Source organism: Homalodisca vitripennis, chromosome 1, assembly GCF_021130785.1.
Source record: "Homalodisca vitripennis isolate AUS2020 chromosome 1, UT_GWSS_2.1, whole genome shotgun sequence".
Classification (NCBI taxonomy): Eukaryota; Metazoa; Arthropoda; class Insecta; order Hemiptera; family Cicadellidae; genus Homalodisca; species Homalodisca vitripennis.
Window position 1 is genome coordinate 237,116,940 of NC_060207.1, and position 17,635 is coordinate 237,134,574.

Below are 17,635 nucleotides of genomic sequence, written 5' to 3' on the forward strand. Positions count from 1 at the left end.
AAAACTGTGTTGTTTTCATGAAAGTGTGAGCTGGAGCGTTGTCGTGATGCAACAGCCATTTTTTGTCTTTCAAAAACAGAGTGCACTGTAGTATCAGGTGGCACAAACTCACGAAGGACAATGCCTTTAATGTGAAAAATAACCACGAGCATTGATTTTCTTGCACTTCTCATAAGTCATTTATTGTCTGATGGAGGTCTTCAGGACTGAGGTGCCGAATTTTTCCAACAATTTCATCTGTTTTGCTCGTGGAAGGATGTCCTTAACGATGATCATCTTCAATTAAAGTTCTGCCAGCCTTAAAACAAGCATACAACTCAAAAACCTGTGTTCTGCTCAGTGAATGTTCTTCTTGAAGCATTGCAAAAGATTCCGTTGGTGAATTCTTAAGTTTAAAACAAAACTTGAAGCAAGCACGTTACTCGAATTTATCAGCCATCACAAAAATCGCTACGTAATGATAACACACAACAACAAAGCAAAACTTGTAGACATAATCTAATCATTCACAACAACGAAACTCTGCACAATACCTCAGCGGCTACTGGCACGCCAACTTGTACAGTTGCATTACAAAAAAAAATGGTGAGTACAGTTCGAAAATCTTCTGATACCACCTTGTATAAAAAAAACTTGATGGAAATCGTGTACACAACCGTAAGTGTTGACTTTTTTTAAACTTATGTTATGGAATTTTTTTTTTGACATTTAGGAGAAGATATTAAAGAAGCTAATTTTTATACGTTTATTTCGTAAAAAATATTCTGGATTATGTGGCAGGAATCAAATTGATGAGTCTGTTGCTATTCTCTGCCAGCTCGGTAAGAGAGACTCGGCCACGCTGTTTCACGAATTTAGCCACCTTCTCTAATTCTTCCTGGCTGATGTAGATAAACTTTCCTCGATCATCAATCACCCCTGTGTGAATACAAACACTCTGTTACATTATATACCAAACAACACCATCTTAATGTATTCTTAGCAATTTGATAAATCAATATAATTTTTAATTTTATATTATTTAAAAAGATGTATTAAAACGTCTTCATTTATACGATTCTATTAAAAAAACATGTAGTATAGGATTAAATTACACAATATACGTTATTTCTATTCATTTTCCAAAACAAATATTTCATTTTTTTGTATTAAAAATGTAATTAAATATAACACTACGTAGTTGGGCATTGGAGATACTATGATGCTAAATTATGAAAATATTATGTCTTGTATTTATTTGCCTAACTTTAAATAAATTATATAAATCTTGTGGTTAATTCAAAGCTATGTAAAAATGTAGTTTTGTCAATTTGCATTTGCAAAATGTTAAGAGGATCACATTTTAGTAACATAATAAATAACCATATAGCTAAAAACAACAAATCTACTAAAAGATATATCACAAACACACTACTGTACAATAACATTAAAGTAATTTGTAAGACGGCAGAAACAGTGTGTACTCTTGCGTAATTATTTAAGCAGTTTCACTTGGATGCAGTAAGTGGTATATATTATATATCAACTATTATAATATTATCTGGTTATTTATTGTGTTACTAAAATGTGATCCTATTAAAATTGTGTAAATGCAAATTTACAAGATCTATTCTTTTTATGTAGCTTTGAGTTAATCACATTACTTTATCTTAACTGGTTCAAAAGATATAATTTTTTTTTATGAACAACACATACAGACAGATAGAAGGAAAAGGTACTTTGGGATTATACCGACCACACCCAGACATGAATCGTTATTTGACATTTTGCTTCTACTGATTACTAGATTAGCGTAGAACAATATTTCGTCAATATAAAACAGGAATTGTCTTATCGCAAACCCCTCCCCCATCCTCAGACAGAGGTCAAAGTCGAGCGGTCTAGTAGATAACGTGATTGCAGAGTCTCGCCGCCCGTTCAGCTGGTGCGTCGCTTTGTTGTACTTCCGTGTTTTAGCTCTACATTTCTCCAAACACAAAACTTCAATAAAAACAAACATTACCAAACTAAAACTAAACTCTTTATTGAAAAAAAACACTCAAAACTTGTTTTTTTCTTGATCACACTCTGCCACCCAAAATGCGAGTGCCTCCGGCGGAGTGTCGACGAAAGAAAAACATCCCTTGAGATAGTACCTATCAGTAAAATATCAAATTCTAGAGGGGCTGATCAGAAATATAAATTGAATTGTAATGGAAAGGCAATTATGTACCCTGTAAATCATGTGATGCCGCGCGGGCCTGCCGTAATCGGGATTCTCGAGAAAGATAAGATAACAGCGACAACAATACCGATCACAATACCTGGAAATGCTTGTAAGTTTGTAATTTTGTAATTAAAGAGTTGTTTTTTCATTCTATCATGTTTGTTTCTATAAATTTATATTTTCGTGTTCTTCATACTGGTGTGGTCGGTTATAATCCCAAAAGTACCAGGAAAACTAAAGGTTATAGGACATACGTTCATACAAACTTTTTTGCTCATTTTTATGTGTATAACAAAATCCCAAAGTATTGGAACACCTTTAATGAACACCCTGTATAAGAGCACAATTAAAAAAGGTGTTCAATGGAATTAGAAAAGGGTATTATTAGGAAATGCATTAGTATTAATTTAATTTATCTAATACGAATTAACCAACCAACAATTATGTAAGAAAAAAAGTGATTGCAAACTCTGTGCAATACTTCCAGTTTACCTTACTGAAGGTCACTATTTAATCGTTTTAAAAATCTTTTTCTTTATTGTTGAGTTTAAATTTATTTAAAATCTTTTTCTTTTTCTGTTATACTACAAAACTGCAGGTGAGATTACCTGTCAAACGGCCCTCTGCCTGTAAATCGTGTATCCTGTCAATAACAAACTGCGTTTTCAGTTTGAACTCGGCTGCTAAGTCTTCGAGAACAACCACTTTATTTTTCTAAAACAAACAACAACTTGTGTAAAGTAAGACTGAATCATACAGATCATCATACAATACTGTGTCTATTATCTATAGTAGGACCTATACTTCAGACACAAAGAAGCAACTTATTTTATACAATTACGTATGTATAAAAAGTAAAAAAGTTCAAAGAGTACAGTCAATGCTTACTTCACGTACAAATAAAATCTTGGTACAATGAATCCCTTAAAATACAAAAAGGTATTAAATTAAAATTTAAATTGAGTTTTTGAGATAATTCTAAATGGGGAAATACCACATCATATAAAAAGTTGCTTGTTTTTATTTTATAAAGCATAACCACCTAATAAATACATAGATTTAAAATTTTCCATACAAATCTAAAATGTTTACAATCTTATACAGTATATGAAAAAGAATATTACAAATATTGAAACAAAATGTGAAAGAAACACTTATTACAAACTTCAGATAAAGAATTCAATATTGAAGAATGGAAGGTTTTTGAAAAAATGTACAGGATGTCTTATTTTACCAGCCGAAGTTGAGGCTAAGAAACACTCTCTAACTAACATTTAATCTGAGGACCAACATTTTAAATGTGACTTCCATTACAACCCCTAATGGCAGAGCTGGTGGGTTGTATCCAAGGAGCAGTAATGTTCGGCCTTTACCTTATGATAACTGTAGTACCCGCTAGACTTTACCATTAGTAATACAAATCAGAAAAGGGTACAGACAGCAGAAATTTTTACTTAATTCGGTTAAGCACAACTGTGTAAAAATTATAATATTAAAACTACATATATTTACTAATTTCAAATAGAAGAAATTTGCAAGGTCAAATCCAATATACAGCGTAAATCATATATAACGTTTATAATATATATTCCAACACTGGAAGTTGGAATGTTGTTATTCATATTTTCACAGGATGTTTTCATATACACATACCAGTTACGTGAACAATTTATAAATTACTACACCAATAAATTATGAAACTGATAAAATATAATGCAAACTTTCTAAACGAATTATGTTGTAACAACATTGTAAAAGGAAAGAAAACCAGTTAAAACAACATCTTAATTAGAAATAGATTTTTTAGTTGTAAAATAAATTTATAATTAGTTATATACTTTAAAAAATGTAAAATATTATGTGTTGGCTTACTTGAATATAGCTTATAAAATCTTGCAAGAGGTTGGCTTTGTTTTCTTCGCTTTCAGCTTCGTCAAAACCTTCTTGTTCGATACTAAAAGCTTCTTTAAGTTTCAAATACTCCTCATGCTCCTGCCTTTCCTTTTCCTCTTTTGCTCTTCTTTCCTCTTCGAGCCGTTTTTCTTCCTCAAGTTTTTCTTTTAACTCGGCCCTTTTCCTTTCTTCTTCCAGCAACTCTTGTTTACGCTTCTTTTCCTCTCTTTCCCGTTCTTGTACCTAGAAATTAATAGTATTACCGCAACTGAAAATAAAACTGATCTGAACTTTAAAGTAGCTTTATCCTTCAGTTATACAAAAAAGAACAAGGCAAATAAGTAATTAATGTACAAGAATTATTAATAACCAGTGATAAGACCAGAAACTTCTGTTACAATAATAATATTGACAAAAAAACTAATCCTAAATATATTATAAATGCGGAAGTTTAGATGTTTGATACCCAATCACGAAAAACTTAGTGGATATATTTGGATGAAATTTGTAATTTACGTTATTAATATAACATAGTTTCTAGGCATATTTTCTGTCCGTAATACCACCCAAAAATACTCTACAAAGTAACTTAAAGTAAATTAATTTACTGTTAAAATAGGTATTATTTTTGTCACAGAATACAACATGCCATGCAGTGTACCAGTATTTTGTATTTGTATGAATAAATATATATTGTAGTTTTGTATGCATATATCTAGGTAATGACATATGATATTATCCAACTTTTATTACAGATAGTAGCAGTGACGAAATTTAACCAATTAGTTTACTCTGATTTTACCTAATGAACAAACTTGATGAATTGTAAGGTAATAGAAATTGGTTACCTCTGGCATTATAGGAGAACATATTTACAGTAGTGAAGGAACAAAAATGTAGTCCGTGCATTAACATGATTCAATGAAACATTTGTTCTGTTTGTGCAATTTTAGGAAACAAGTGAGCATAGTGAGCCCACTCATCATAAAATCATAGCAAATGCAATCAAAAAAACAATACACCAGACACTCTGTGCAATTTTTTATGACAGAAAATTGTTGGGAGGACATCACGTCCGTTTTTTCACTAATGATGCATACGATACTGATAAGGTTTATAAATATTGATATAATTTCTGGACTGAACTACGGAAATTGGATGATACAGCGAACAGGGATTGGGAAGCGAGAACATGTATACTATACTGTATCGGGTTTGCATATATTCATTTCTTCAAAAAACGTACAGAGGTTACAAACAAAAGCAGCAGGTAAGGTGGACTGCATACATTTACCTGTAGGGAATTAAACTTATAGTAAATATTATAAGTAAATCAGGACAGTTTAAAAAATTCACGTTCTTATGTGTATGTCCACATAGGTTTGTTCACACATTATCATGAAAACCATTTGACATATTCTATAGGGATTTAGCAACAATCTAGGTCAATTTAAGAGGAAGGCACAGCCGAAAATTTAGATTTTTAACTCTACCCTTATACCCAAAGTGGAATACAAGTGTGCGAGTAAATGCTTTTTGGCTGTAGTAGGAGCCACTGGAGTTTACTTTCTATTCCTATATTAGAGTTGTAGAGTATCCAAAGGAGTGCTTTCTAGTCCACAAAATAGTGCCCTCAACATTGAATATATTTTACTTTTGTAAATAGCTGTAACTATTAATTACTTTTTCATTCACAACTGACCTAACAAATACTACATAACTACAATTCCCTCCACCCATCCTGAATGTTATGTCTCCCTGAAAGCTGCACACAAGATGTTTAGGTTAAAGTGTACTAGAAGCTTCTTTATATTTTTGCCCTAAAGACACAGAGACTGAAGTTTTTAGCTTACCTCTCTCTGAGCTTTCTTTTCAGCCTTTGCTTCCAATTTAGCTCTTTTCTTTGCTCCTACTTTGGGGTCGATATCCAGATCAGCAAACTGCCGCAGCTTCCTCTTCAGCCTCATCTTCATCGTCATGATGTCCTACATGAATTATCTCATTAGTTAATAAAAAATGAGATAGAAATAAATATTTTTCTAAGGAGTAAAATAGGTTAAAACAGCACTTTTGAAATAAAAACATTATTAGAAATTACTAGTAAGGAGCAGCTCACAGCAAAAAAATGTGTAACCCATAAAAATCTTAAAAGATTGTTTTAGAAATCAAAATGAAACATTTTTTAAATCTGTGTGAAGAACATTATGCATTTTAGGTAGATTTGTGTAAACAAAATCAGCCAATTGCAATCGGCCTCATGGCAGAAATTAGTGAAAATTTCTACATAACTTCACCAAACTTGACCCCTACAGCCCAAAACCATGGGCCCCATTCAAATTGTTTTTATTTAAATGCTGTATAATTCGGCTTGTGGAAACAGTAACTCTAAAAAGAAGTTGAAACTTGTTCAAAAACTTATCTAACAAATGTCATCTTTCATTTCAACATGGCTGTTTAATTTTTTTAAATTCACAACTCTGTTATTTGTGAACCTAGAGAAAAAAAGCAAAATAAGTATTCTGTAAGGGAAGGGTACAGGGGAAGAAGGGGGAATGTCACTTTTAACTAATTTTACAGGGGAACATTTTTAAAGTTTTAAGACTGATACGTATGGTATGTTGAATTATGTAATATTAATTTTAAAAACATATCTTTGATATGTTTACCATATGGTTTGTAGGTTGTCATGACATTTGAAATTCACTAGAACGCTTTGTTTAAAAAATGATGTCAATAATACACTTTTACTGGTTAAAAAGGGGGAATGTCATGAGTTAAATCAAAACTTGTTTGAATACAGATTGAATTTAATTGATAAAATGAGAACATTATTAAGTTACAATGTTACTTGGTTAAGACTACAGTACTCCAGGCCCTCATTCAGCATGAGGTAATGCTTTGAAGTACTCTTTGGCATTCTTTGTGCAGAATCTGGATAGGTGCACAACGTCATCAAACTTTGCCTTGGAAATAGGAATAAAATCTAAAACCAACCACAGAATACTTGCGGTTTCCAAAAGATGATACCACAATATACAAAATATAAAATTTACACAGTCTTATGTTGTTAGTTATTTATCTAACTTTTTAAAATGTGTAATAGAGTATTAATGCTGTAAAAAAACGAGTTCCTTATCATGGTATGTTAGGACAAGTATCCTGACACAAAAATGTTATGATACAAGTAATTGCTGTTGCTTACCTTCATAAAGATAGTGTGGTAGTTCAAATTCATTCTCTTGCAAGTTATAGAGCCCCCTAATTTGGCGACGGTTAGCAATTACTGCAGATTCATAAGGACCGTTATATGAGTTTCGGTAAATAACAAAACAAATCATCGTGAAACACTTTATGTACGTAACATAAACAAACTAACCTCTAACTTACACAAGGCATCACATTGAAGTAACAATCAAAACGTGTTTACACGTGTCTGCATGACTCACAGCTGACATTCCTCCTTCTTAGCCGGTAACGTCCTGACATTCCCCCTTTTTCACCTGTATGGGTATTTTATTTATATTTTTATCTAACGACATTACCCATTTTTAACCAGTCTTGTTTATGCACTTAAAACTACAGCACATAACCTATATAATAGATCAACAAAAACAAAACAAATTTTTTTTTGACATTTCCCCTTCTTCCCCTGTACCCTTTGTATACTAGATTTTACAATAAGCAATTTGTTGGTACCTTGGACGATTTTTGAGATATTAAGTAAATGTAAATCCCATGAGAATAAATTAATAATATTTCAGTCACAGTAAAAACAATCTACCTATTTCTTCCGACTGAACCAGAAGGATTATTTAAAAAATATTTTTGGTATTCCATAAGTCAATGACAATATTTAAAGTGATGATAGGTCAGTTAATCACTAATCTTAATTAACAAAAGTATGACCTTAGTAATATGACACTTTTTTGAAAATCGCAAAAACTGCTACTTTAGATTAATATCTCATTTACTACTGCTACAAATCTAGGAGTTTAGTTATAATTTTGTTTTGAATGAATGTTAGATTTTTTTATTTTAATGGAAAATCTGGACTCCTTTTAAGCCTTAAATTATTTTACCCATCCTCATGGGCCACTGGCCTGTGCGAGGATCTCATCAAACAAAATAAGTAGGAGAGTTGATACAATACAAGGCTGATGGTACCGAACAAGTATCTATGGTCAAAGGTAGGATTTGAACCTGCATTATCTCTCACTCAGATCCAAATTCTAATGCCTTAGATTGCTTGGCCTTATCTGCACACTCAATGATACCTAATAAAAAATACGTGGTGTAAAAAAAAAAATCTGTGAAATCCATAAATGTTATCTCATGAAAATGAAAGTTATTTCATTTTAATGTATTTCACATAATAATTTTCCTATTCAAAAATTCATACCGAAATAGAAATCTAATAGTAAAATGCAATTATGGTTAAAAAAGGTAGATTTTTTGTGTATTTCAAAACTTCCAAGAAATCCTATTTTTCAATTCAGAAATAAGAGTGTTTTTATTCCATTTTATTAAAAAAAACTAAGCACTTTCAATTGCTTTTCAAAACATTGATAACAGTAATCTAGGGACAATTTTACTATTTAATTTACAATATTACAATAAATTAAAAGACAAATTTTTGAATAATGAAAATAATTACATCAATTATTTATTAAAAATAAAAATATTTTCACTTCAATGAGGAAATAGTGATGGTTATATAAGAAACAATGTCTAAATTAATTAATTCTATCAAACATAATAACAATTATTTGATGTGTTTAATTGGCTTAATACACAAGTTTTTATAGAAAACTTTTAGAAAATTTGAAGTTTATTTAAATGTGCTTTAATAAATAGTTTATTCTGTTATAGACATCTTTTAAGCTATATTTGTTTTTCTATGTCCACATCAAAATAGACTACAGTGTATTAAATTAAATAAAACTTTGATTTTGATTTAAATAAAACTACTGGAGCCTTGCAAAACTTCTCAAAAGCAAACTATTAATGAGGAAAGTTAAATTAAGAATTTACAAAACCATGATCTTGCTAGTTTTGCCGTACGGGTCAGAAGTATGGGCACTCACAAAGAAATCCCAAAAAAAGTTAATAACCTTTGAAAACAAAATACTAAGAAGAATTTTTGGACCAGTTCAAGAAGGAGATATATGGCGGATCAGGAAGAACAGAGAATTAAGAGAAATATACCAAGATCCCGATGTGATTGCACTGATCAGGAGTAAAAGAATGAGATGGATGGGCCATGTTGCCCGTAGGGGAGAAGATAAAATGATAAAGAAGGTGTGGCGAGGGGAACCAGAGGGAGTGAGGCCGTTGGGCAGACCTAGGATGCGATGGAGAGATCAGGTGGAGAAGGATTTAAGAACGATTGGCGCTACACTGGAAGTGGCTCAAGATAGAGGAAGTTGGAGAGACATTGTTGACGAGGTCAAAAACCATCTGGGTTTCGAGTGGCCACAGGAGTAAGAGTAAGTAAGTTGATTTTGTCAAAATAAATCATCATTATTATTAGTACCTGCTGCAGCCCTGAGACGAGCTCTGGCATTCCTAGCAGCAACTGCTCTCCGTGGCACGTCTCTAGGAGCCGGTTGTGGTCGTCTAGCAGCAGCTGGCTTGTCATCTGTACAAATTAATTACTTAAATAAAAATGAGCTTAATTAAATACTACCCTTACATAAATAGTACCCCAACAAACACGTGCTCACACACACATTATTCTTACTACCATATAAGGAGTATTTTTATATAACAGCAAAAGTAAAAATTAATGAATTACATAATGAATAAGCATCTTCTGAATTTAATTGAAAATAGATTTGGGCCAAAGTGGAATAGTTTGGATAGTATGTAGTTTTAGGTCCTTTTCTCATTAGATGACATGTAGTGCAGCATCACATCACTTAAGAGTAGTCACTTTGGCCAAAGTCTTAGCCATCACTGACAAAGTCTGGACTTGAGTTATTGCGTATTGGTTGTTGCAATTTTCTGCAAAATGCTAAATATTGATACTGTCAATAGCTTCATTTTGTAAAATGAGGTCTCACAGACTGCAGATTTCTGTTGATGTTTTACAGTCAGGGTTTCGGTATAGGTGTTAAAAACTACCTATGTGTATTTATTCGATGTAACAAGGCAACGTAAAACTAAGTCCTTACTATTTGGAAGGATAAGCGTGTATGTCTGCTTGTGACATAAATAGCGTAAGTTCATTGCCATTGTAGATGCGGTCATTACTCAAATACCACACAACTGATTTTACAAGGGTTGAATTTAATCAATACTGTTATAGTACATTAAAACAAATATCTTTAATTAATAACTACAATAAAAATGGATTTGTATAATTGATATGTTAGGTATTTCTAATCGATAATTTGGTTCGGTGATTTGATTGTTTTGGTGGTCACTCATTAATCTGCCACCATTTAGTCATGTTTATCTCCATTTACTATTGGAGTCTGGTTAGTTCTCAGTGGTTGGTTGTTCAGTGCATACCTATTGTGACCTGTATTCTTTAGTCCGATTTTAATAACTAATTAGTGTTGTGGTTTTATTAAGTTAACTAGCGGGCCCGGCGCGCTTTGCTGCGCATTTCAATAATTTTTTTTGCAAAAGTTGCCCGCGGCTTCGCACGCAATTTCCCGTTGAAAACAGTACACTATATTCACTTATTCTTTTTCTATCACATTCTAAACATTGCTGAGATAATTGATAGTCGTTCCATCGTGAGCCTCTTGGGCGTATTATGAAGGTATGTACCATATTCCTGCCTCTATCTAGCTGTTACCCACGGCTTCGCACGCAAATCTTAAGAACCGAAGTCCTTATATTACTTAGTAATTTTTTTTTTTTTTTACTATAATAAATTTTAGATTAAATTAGTTATATCTCCGATGCCACGATTGAGCTTGCTTTGTTGTCTCGATCGAGAGAATATGTACACACGGAGTTTTGAGAACCATACTTCTGTCAAAAAAAACAACTAAGGTTGATTTTATAACATTCTTTATATTTGTAGCCAACGTAAGATAGTAATTATGATATCTGCATTACTCTTCTGATCAAGCATGAGCATGGTTTATATTAAATAAATATTGCAGTTAAAGGTGAATTTTTACGTCAAATTTGAATTGTATTATCTGGATAGTAAAGTCTATGTTTAACAGTGATTGCAAAAACAGTTTAAACAAAATTTGTCGTTTCTCTTAAGCTTACTCTATGCTTTAAAACTATAAGTGTAATATATGTTTACAAAGAACAGCTGATTAAAAATTTGAAAAGACGTTAACATATGTTTGCTGCAATGCATTTCTTATGGGTATTTCTGTAACCAGTGGGGCGGAATCCTGAATCGGGAAAGGGATGGGCATAGCTTATAAACCTTCTCCGTGGAAAAATACATATACGTACAAATTTTCATCATGATCGGTCCAATAGTTTCACGATTCCATAAAGGACAAACATACAAACATTCATTTTTATATATATAGATGAAGCTATTTCATTGAGTTAAACTATGATTGATGCCGTAATTTATTTGTATAATTTTAAATGTAATTGTACAAAGTATATAAATAAAGTTGTTTTGAATTTGAAGTGTAAACTTTAGAGATAGTGTGTATGGAATGAACACAACATGTTTGTAATGATTCTTGACTTACGTACTAATTATCCGCAATTATTGTGCGATTACGTGTGTCTGGTACAATAATTTATTTATTGATTTATTGATAGAAAACTTAATACAAGATCATCAAGATCTGAATTGGTGTCAAACAGTATAAGCATTTTACAATTTGTCAATAGTAGTTTCCAGGTTAGGCAGTTGTGGTTAATGTTCTCTCCAATTCAGGAACTCCTCCAGGCTGTAGAATGATTGGTCCAGCAACAGGTTGTCAGTCTCTTCTTAAGCAGATTGCGGCTGATACTCTTCAGTGCTTCTGGGAGGTTGTTAAAAAAATTTTGCTCCAGCGTATGTAGGCTTTGATTCATAGAGTGCTGACTGTGTAGAGGTAATGTATAGTTTGTGGCATTTCTAGTTTGGTAAGCATGCCTATCATAGTGTCTTGGAAGGTTTTCGAGAAGAGGCATGAAGTATTGTCTCTAGGATATAAAGGGAGAGTGCTGTGAGGATCCCTAAGTCCTTAAAAGCCTGTTACAGCTGTCTCTTGTGCCTAGCCCAGATATTGTTCTTATGGCTTTCTTTTGTATGATCAGTACACCGCTGTATATTTCTTGCTGTTGAGCCTCCCCAGACCACAATGCCGTACCGCTTAGGTGTGACTCAAACAGTGCATAGTATGCGATTTTGCTGGCTGCTTGAGTGCTGATGGTCTTAATCCTCCTTATTACAAAGATGGCTGAGCTCAGTCTTTGACAAAGCCTACCCAGGTGTCCATTTCCAGGATAGCTTTTCATCTATGATGATCCCCAGATGCTTCACTGTGATGTTGGGGAGTTCCGAGACTTTCTCTCTGTTTCTTCCCAGAACAATCTGCTTTGTCTTAGACTCATTAAGTACAAGGTCATTTTTTATGCAGTATTCAGCAGCCACATTCAGTGCAATATATGAGTCAATTTCCAGGTCTTCTGTGTTTTTCTTTCCTGTTAGCAGCACTGTTATCGTCAGCATACATTACACTGTACGCATAGTCTTGGAGGTACTGTGGTAAGTCATTTGTGAAATAGGACAAACAATACGGGGGCCAAGCACTGAGCCCTGTGGGACTCCTCTTTGGATTGGAAGCAGGTCTGATCTGACTGAGGTGATAGTGTTCTTCAGGGTGTGTTCTACTTCTACCAGCTGACTTCTTCCATTGAGGTAGTTTTTAAACCATTTAGCCTCCACTCCATGTATTCCAAGGGCATTCAGTTTTTTTATTATCAAGTCATGGTCCAGGCAGTCGAAGGCTTTGCTAAAGTCCAGTAATAGGCTTATAACAGTGTCCCCAGCTTCCAGGTGGTCTACAGTGCGCTCAATTAAATCAATGAGGGCTGTCGCTGTTGATCTGCCACTGATAAAGCCATGCTGCCTGTCTGTTAATAGTCCATTCCACTTTAGATGTTCCAGTAGTCTGGTGAGGGCAACCTTCTCAATTACTTTAGAGAAGGTTGAGAGCAGTGAGATTGGCCTGTAGTTTGAAAGTTCTAGCTTGTCACCTTGCTTGTGTTTGGCATATACTCTGGAATTTTTTAAGCCAAAAGGGAAGATTTCCTTGGGCAAAAGATTTGTTGACTATATGAACAAGAATGGGAGATAGTTCATTTTTTGCAGTATTTTAATAGTTTCGCTGACACTTCATCATTTCCAGCTGAGGTTTTGGGTTTTTAGTGAGTCAATGATCTTCTGGACCTCCGTTGAGCGTAGTTGAGTGTAATGACATGGTTTGTAAGCTTGGGACGTCATTCATGTCTAGGGGCATTTGAGTTACACTGTCATTCTGCTTAAGGGTATCTCATTAGCAACATTAACAAAGTAGGTGTTAATGTGGTCAGCTATTATTTTAGGGTCGTCTACTAATCTCCCTCTGATTCGCAATTGCAGGTTTGATGTCTGTTCACCTTTTGGTTTTTCTCTCGCCATTAACAATGTCCCCACAGAGCTTTACTCTTGTTATTGGCTTGATGTATATGTTCTTCGCTAGCCAGGTGTCGGAGGGTTCTGAGCTTCAAGTCATATTTTTTTTAAATTTTTACAGCATCCCTTTTGTCCTCATCTCTGCTGGTTTGAATGTACTTTTGCCAAGCAATTTGGAAGTTCTTTTTTAAGGTCTGGGCCTCTGTGTCATTTACTATTCCTCGTTGGGTACTGTGCCTTGCCCGAGATCTTTTGTATGGACATGTTATATCTAGGGCAGAAGTCATTATGTTGGAGAAGTTGGTATAGGTTTCCTCCATACCGCCTCGCTGAGGTCACACTTGTCCAGTCCTGAGCCGATAGAAGCTGCCTAAGGTTCTCAAGATTTCTGTTGTTGAAGTGTCTGCGATTTGAGATTAGTGTCTTTTTTGCCTGTGTTGGTATTGCCATGCTGCAGTATTGCCCAGTGTGGTCTGAGAGGCCTGTGTGGACAACCTCCACGTCAATGTCATGCTGTGCCATGTTTGTGCAGACACAGTCAATTGAGGTTGCAGTGTTGTGGGTAATCCTTGTCGCTGGGAGTGTCAGTCTGTGCAGATTGTAAGTGGCGAGGAGTTCATTAAATTTGGTTTTCATGGGTATGTTCTTTGATGGAGTCAATATTGATGTCACCCATGATCAGTATTGGGTTGTTCTGCGTATCCTAGATCGTAGTTATTTCTTGGGTTAGTTATTCGTCTGAGGAAGAGATTGGATTGCAGATATTGAAACATTGTGTTCCTGATTACAACAGCAAATGTCCAAAAAATCCTGTTCCCTTCACAATTATGATCAAAAACAAACTTTAAACAAAGGAAATAATAATGTACTGCAACTCCAACAATTGGTAAATTTCACTGAAACCCTGAAATCCCTTTTGCATATTGCCTAAATCAAGGACAGGAGAAAGTCACTGGCTGGAGTATAATAAGCGGCCACAGTCACAATCAAATCATTGATATTCATAATGATCTAAACTAACGAAACCAGAATGTCAAACCAAATTACGATTTAGGTATTTGAAATAACAATACGCCTATAGTTCAGTTGTTTTTATATATAAAAAAGTAATAATTAAATGACGAATAAAAATTTATCTAGGCTTATGTGTATTTATAAAATGTAACAAACTAAACAGTGTAACATTTGGTTACTTTTTACTATTTTGAAGGATAAATGTGTCTGACAGCTTGTGACACAAATAACACATGTATTTCCCCATTGGGTATTTATTTACAATACCGTGACCATGAAAAATGGACTTTTTTTCATGGGTTGGGCATTTATAGCCAAGTATTATTATCACAGGTGCATATAAACTGGGGGGAAAGTATATTATTGTATTATATTGATGCCTTTCGGGCATTATTGCGTTAAAAATGGAAAATAACCGACAAAATTTTGTCGAACAACACTTGGAGGGTTAAGGATCAGGGGCATCACGTGATCTGGGATTCAACTTTTGCAAGCTCGAGTTAATTTTTTTTCTAAAAGAGCAAGCAGTGCGCAGCACTGCGCAGCGGGCAGGCATCGTTGACAGAATTAACGTACTTGTCAGCATCATTTCAGTAAAATTGCCAGAGATACTGTCAAAAACAGAGTTTTCAAAAAATCGTAACTCCTTTGATTTTCGTTGCCGACGAATTTTTTCTTCACTATTGTTTTCAGGAAAAATTGTAGTTTTCAGGGGAAAAAAATGAACATACCTTTCCATGGTCACGTTATTGTAAATTGATACCCCCCATTGTATTTGTGACCATTAATACATCAAAAACCATACAAATAATTTTTAATATACATTAGAAAGAGTTGGCAATAACTTATTGTAAATAACTATATTTAGAATCTTTTAGGTCGTGCTGCTTACTATCCTATACTGCAGTCAAGTCACCATCTGGTAGACTAGAAACACTATTTCACTTAAATTTATTCACCTTTATTAGATTTATTACATGATATTTAATTTACTTATAAATAGACACACAACCTAATAAATAAAATAATGTGTAGTATATTATTTTTTTATAAAAACGTTACCTTTCTTGTTATATTGAATAAAAACAAACAGAAAAAGGACACATATTACAACTCCTGAAGCTAGAGCTAAGATTATTGTTAGATCCATAACAAACTTTTAAATATAAAATAATAACTCAAATAAAAATAAATAACAGTTATATCACTGTTAACTCTGAAATAAATCTCCTAACCTCACTCTCACTAAGAACAAAAACAACACGTACCAAAACCAACAGGAGAGGGGGAGTACTTTTTTTATTCTCTTTTTTAAAGCCTCAGCTTTATTAGCTATGTCGGCTACGAAGTACACTATATTAATTTATGTGTCTACATAGAATATAAGTGCGTGTTTACAACATCATTATAATTTTTGTATTATTATTTATTCATTTCAACGGCGAGCCATTACAGTTAATATAATATACCAATACATCCATATGCATACCAAAAACAAATATGAAAATATGACAAAGTAAATCACAATTACCTAAATTAAATACTTTTATAAATACAATAAACAACATATTACATTCATCATTAATAAATAGAACATTAGTAACGAAGAATGACAATACAACTAAGGAACAATAGATGATAATGAGGCAAATAAATAGTGACATAATATTACTTTATAACATAATGGCTATATAACAATCAGAAACATAACAGGTAAGTAGTATCTTAATCTGGTATGAAACAGCTTAGATTAGGGATTGAAGTCCACCTCCTTGCAGATAGTGTTACCCAGGTGCAGGATTCTTGCCAATGGTCTGTGGAAAGCGTATATCCTAGAGTGGTGTTGTCTCCACAACAATTCTTGAGAGCGAGTTCTTGAAGGGACCCATATGTCAATCTCCATCAGCAGTTCAGGAAAATTAATTTTCCCATTTAAATTATAGAGGAAGATGAAATCGGCAACAGCTAAATAATCAAGTCAATGATGCCTGTTTTCAAGCTGGTCCTCTGCAGACAGCTACACTATAATAATATAGGTCAAAGTGTTAAACAATCGTACGTCACACTATCTGCCCACGGACGATTTGGATTTCAAAAGCAGAAAAGCACATTAAATGCTGCGTTTTATATTGTATTATATTAAATAAACTAGTCGAAACTCTTGACAAAAAAAGTAAAAATCCACCTGTTCGTCGATCCCAGTAAGGCTTTTGACATCGTAAACCTTCTTTTATATAAAATGCAGGTATTAGGAATTAGAGGCTTTGCATATTATTAGTTCTCTTCATGCCGTTTTGGATGTGGGAGGGAAGGTTGAGATATATATATATAGTTGATCACCTTTGTTAGATTAGAACACAACATTAGAAAGTGAATGAAGTGTGTTGAAATTTGAGTGATACAATATTCAGTTCTGTTTGAGACCGCGATTGTTCTTGGTTTTTATCAACGCTATTATATAGACCATATGAATAATTCAACCTTTGTTTCTTTGTATAGGAGTTTAGTAAGTGCTCTTAACAAATTAGACCTAAATTTGAACAGACTTATTGAATCGAACTTGCTCTTTCAAAGGTTTATTGAAAATGGTCTAGGTGTATGTAAACAGGAATAAAATTTAGTGTGTAAATATCAAGAACAAAAAGATGACCTGCAACTTTTTGTTGGTGAATATTTGTTTCTTGTACAGAGCGTGCAGATTTGTAAGGATAAAAATTTGATACAAATGAATCTTTTCTCCTGCCACAGAAAGGGTGATACATATTTATCTACAACCGAATTCACTGGCTTTCAATTCTCTCTGCTTGGTGTAAATTAGAGATATTTTTCTTTTAATCCCAACTTTCAACGTCAAAATAATGAAAAACTGGCGGGAAATACTGAGTACACTACTTACAGTCAAAAATTAGTATAATACTATTCCATTT

At 33.5% G+C, this 17,635-nt stretch overlaps 1 protein-coding gene across 1 annotated transcript; it reads right to left on the reverse strand.

Moving 5' to 3' along the window:
• Window positions 1-731: 731 nt before the first annotated feature.
• Window positions 732-15,984, reverse strand: LOC124353175 (DDRGK domain-containing protein 1-like). Its single transcript, XM_046803047.1, has 6 exons — window positions 15,771-15,984; window positions 9,633-9,737; window positions 5,953-6,084; window positions 4,079-4,342; window positions 2,815-2,920; window positions 732-918 (listed from the first exon to the last, which is right to left on the reverse strand). The coding sequence occupies exons 2-6, from the start codon at window positions 9,735-9,737 to the stop codon at window positions 770-772; spliced, it is 756 nt and encodes a 251-aa protein (XP_046659003.1). The 5' UTR covers window positions 15,771-15,984; the 3' UTR covers window positions 732-769.
• Between the last annotated feature and the right edge of the window lie 1,651 nt (window positions 15,985-17,635).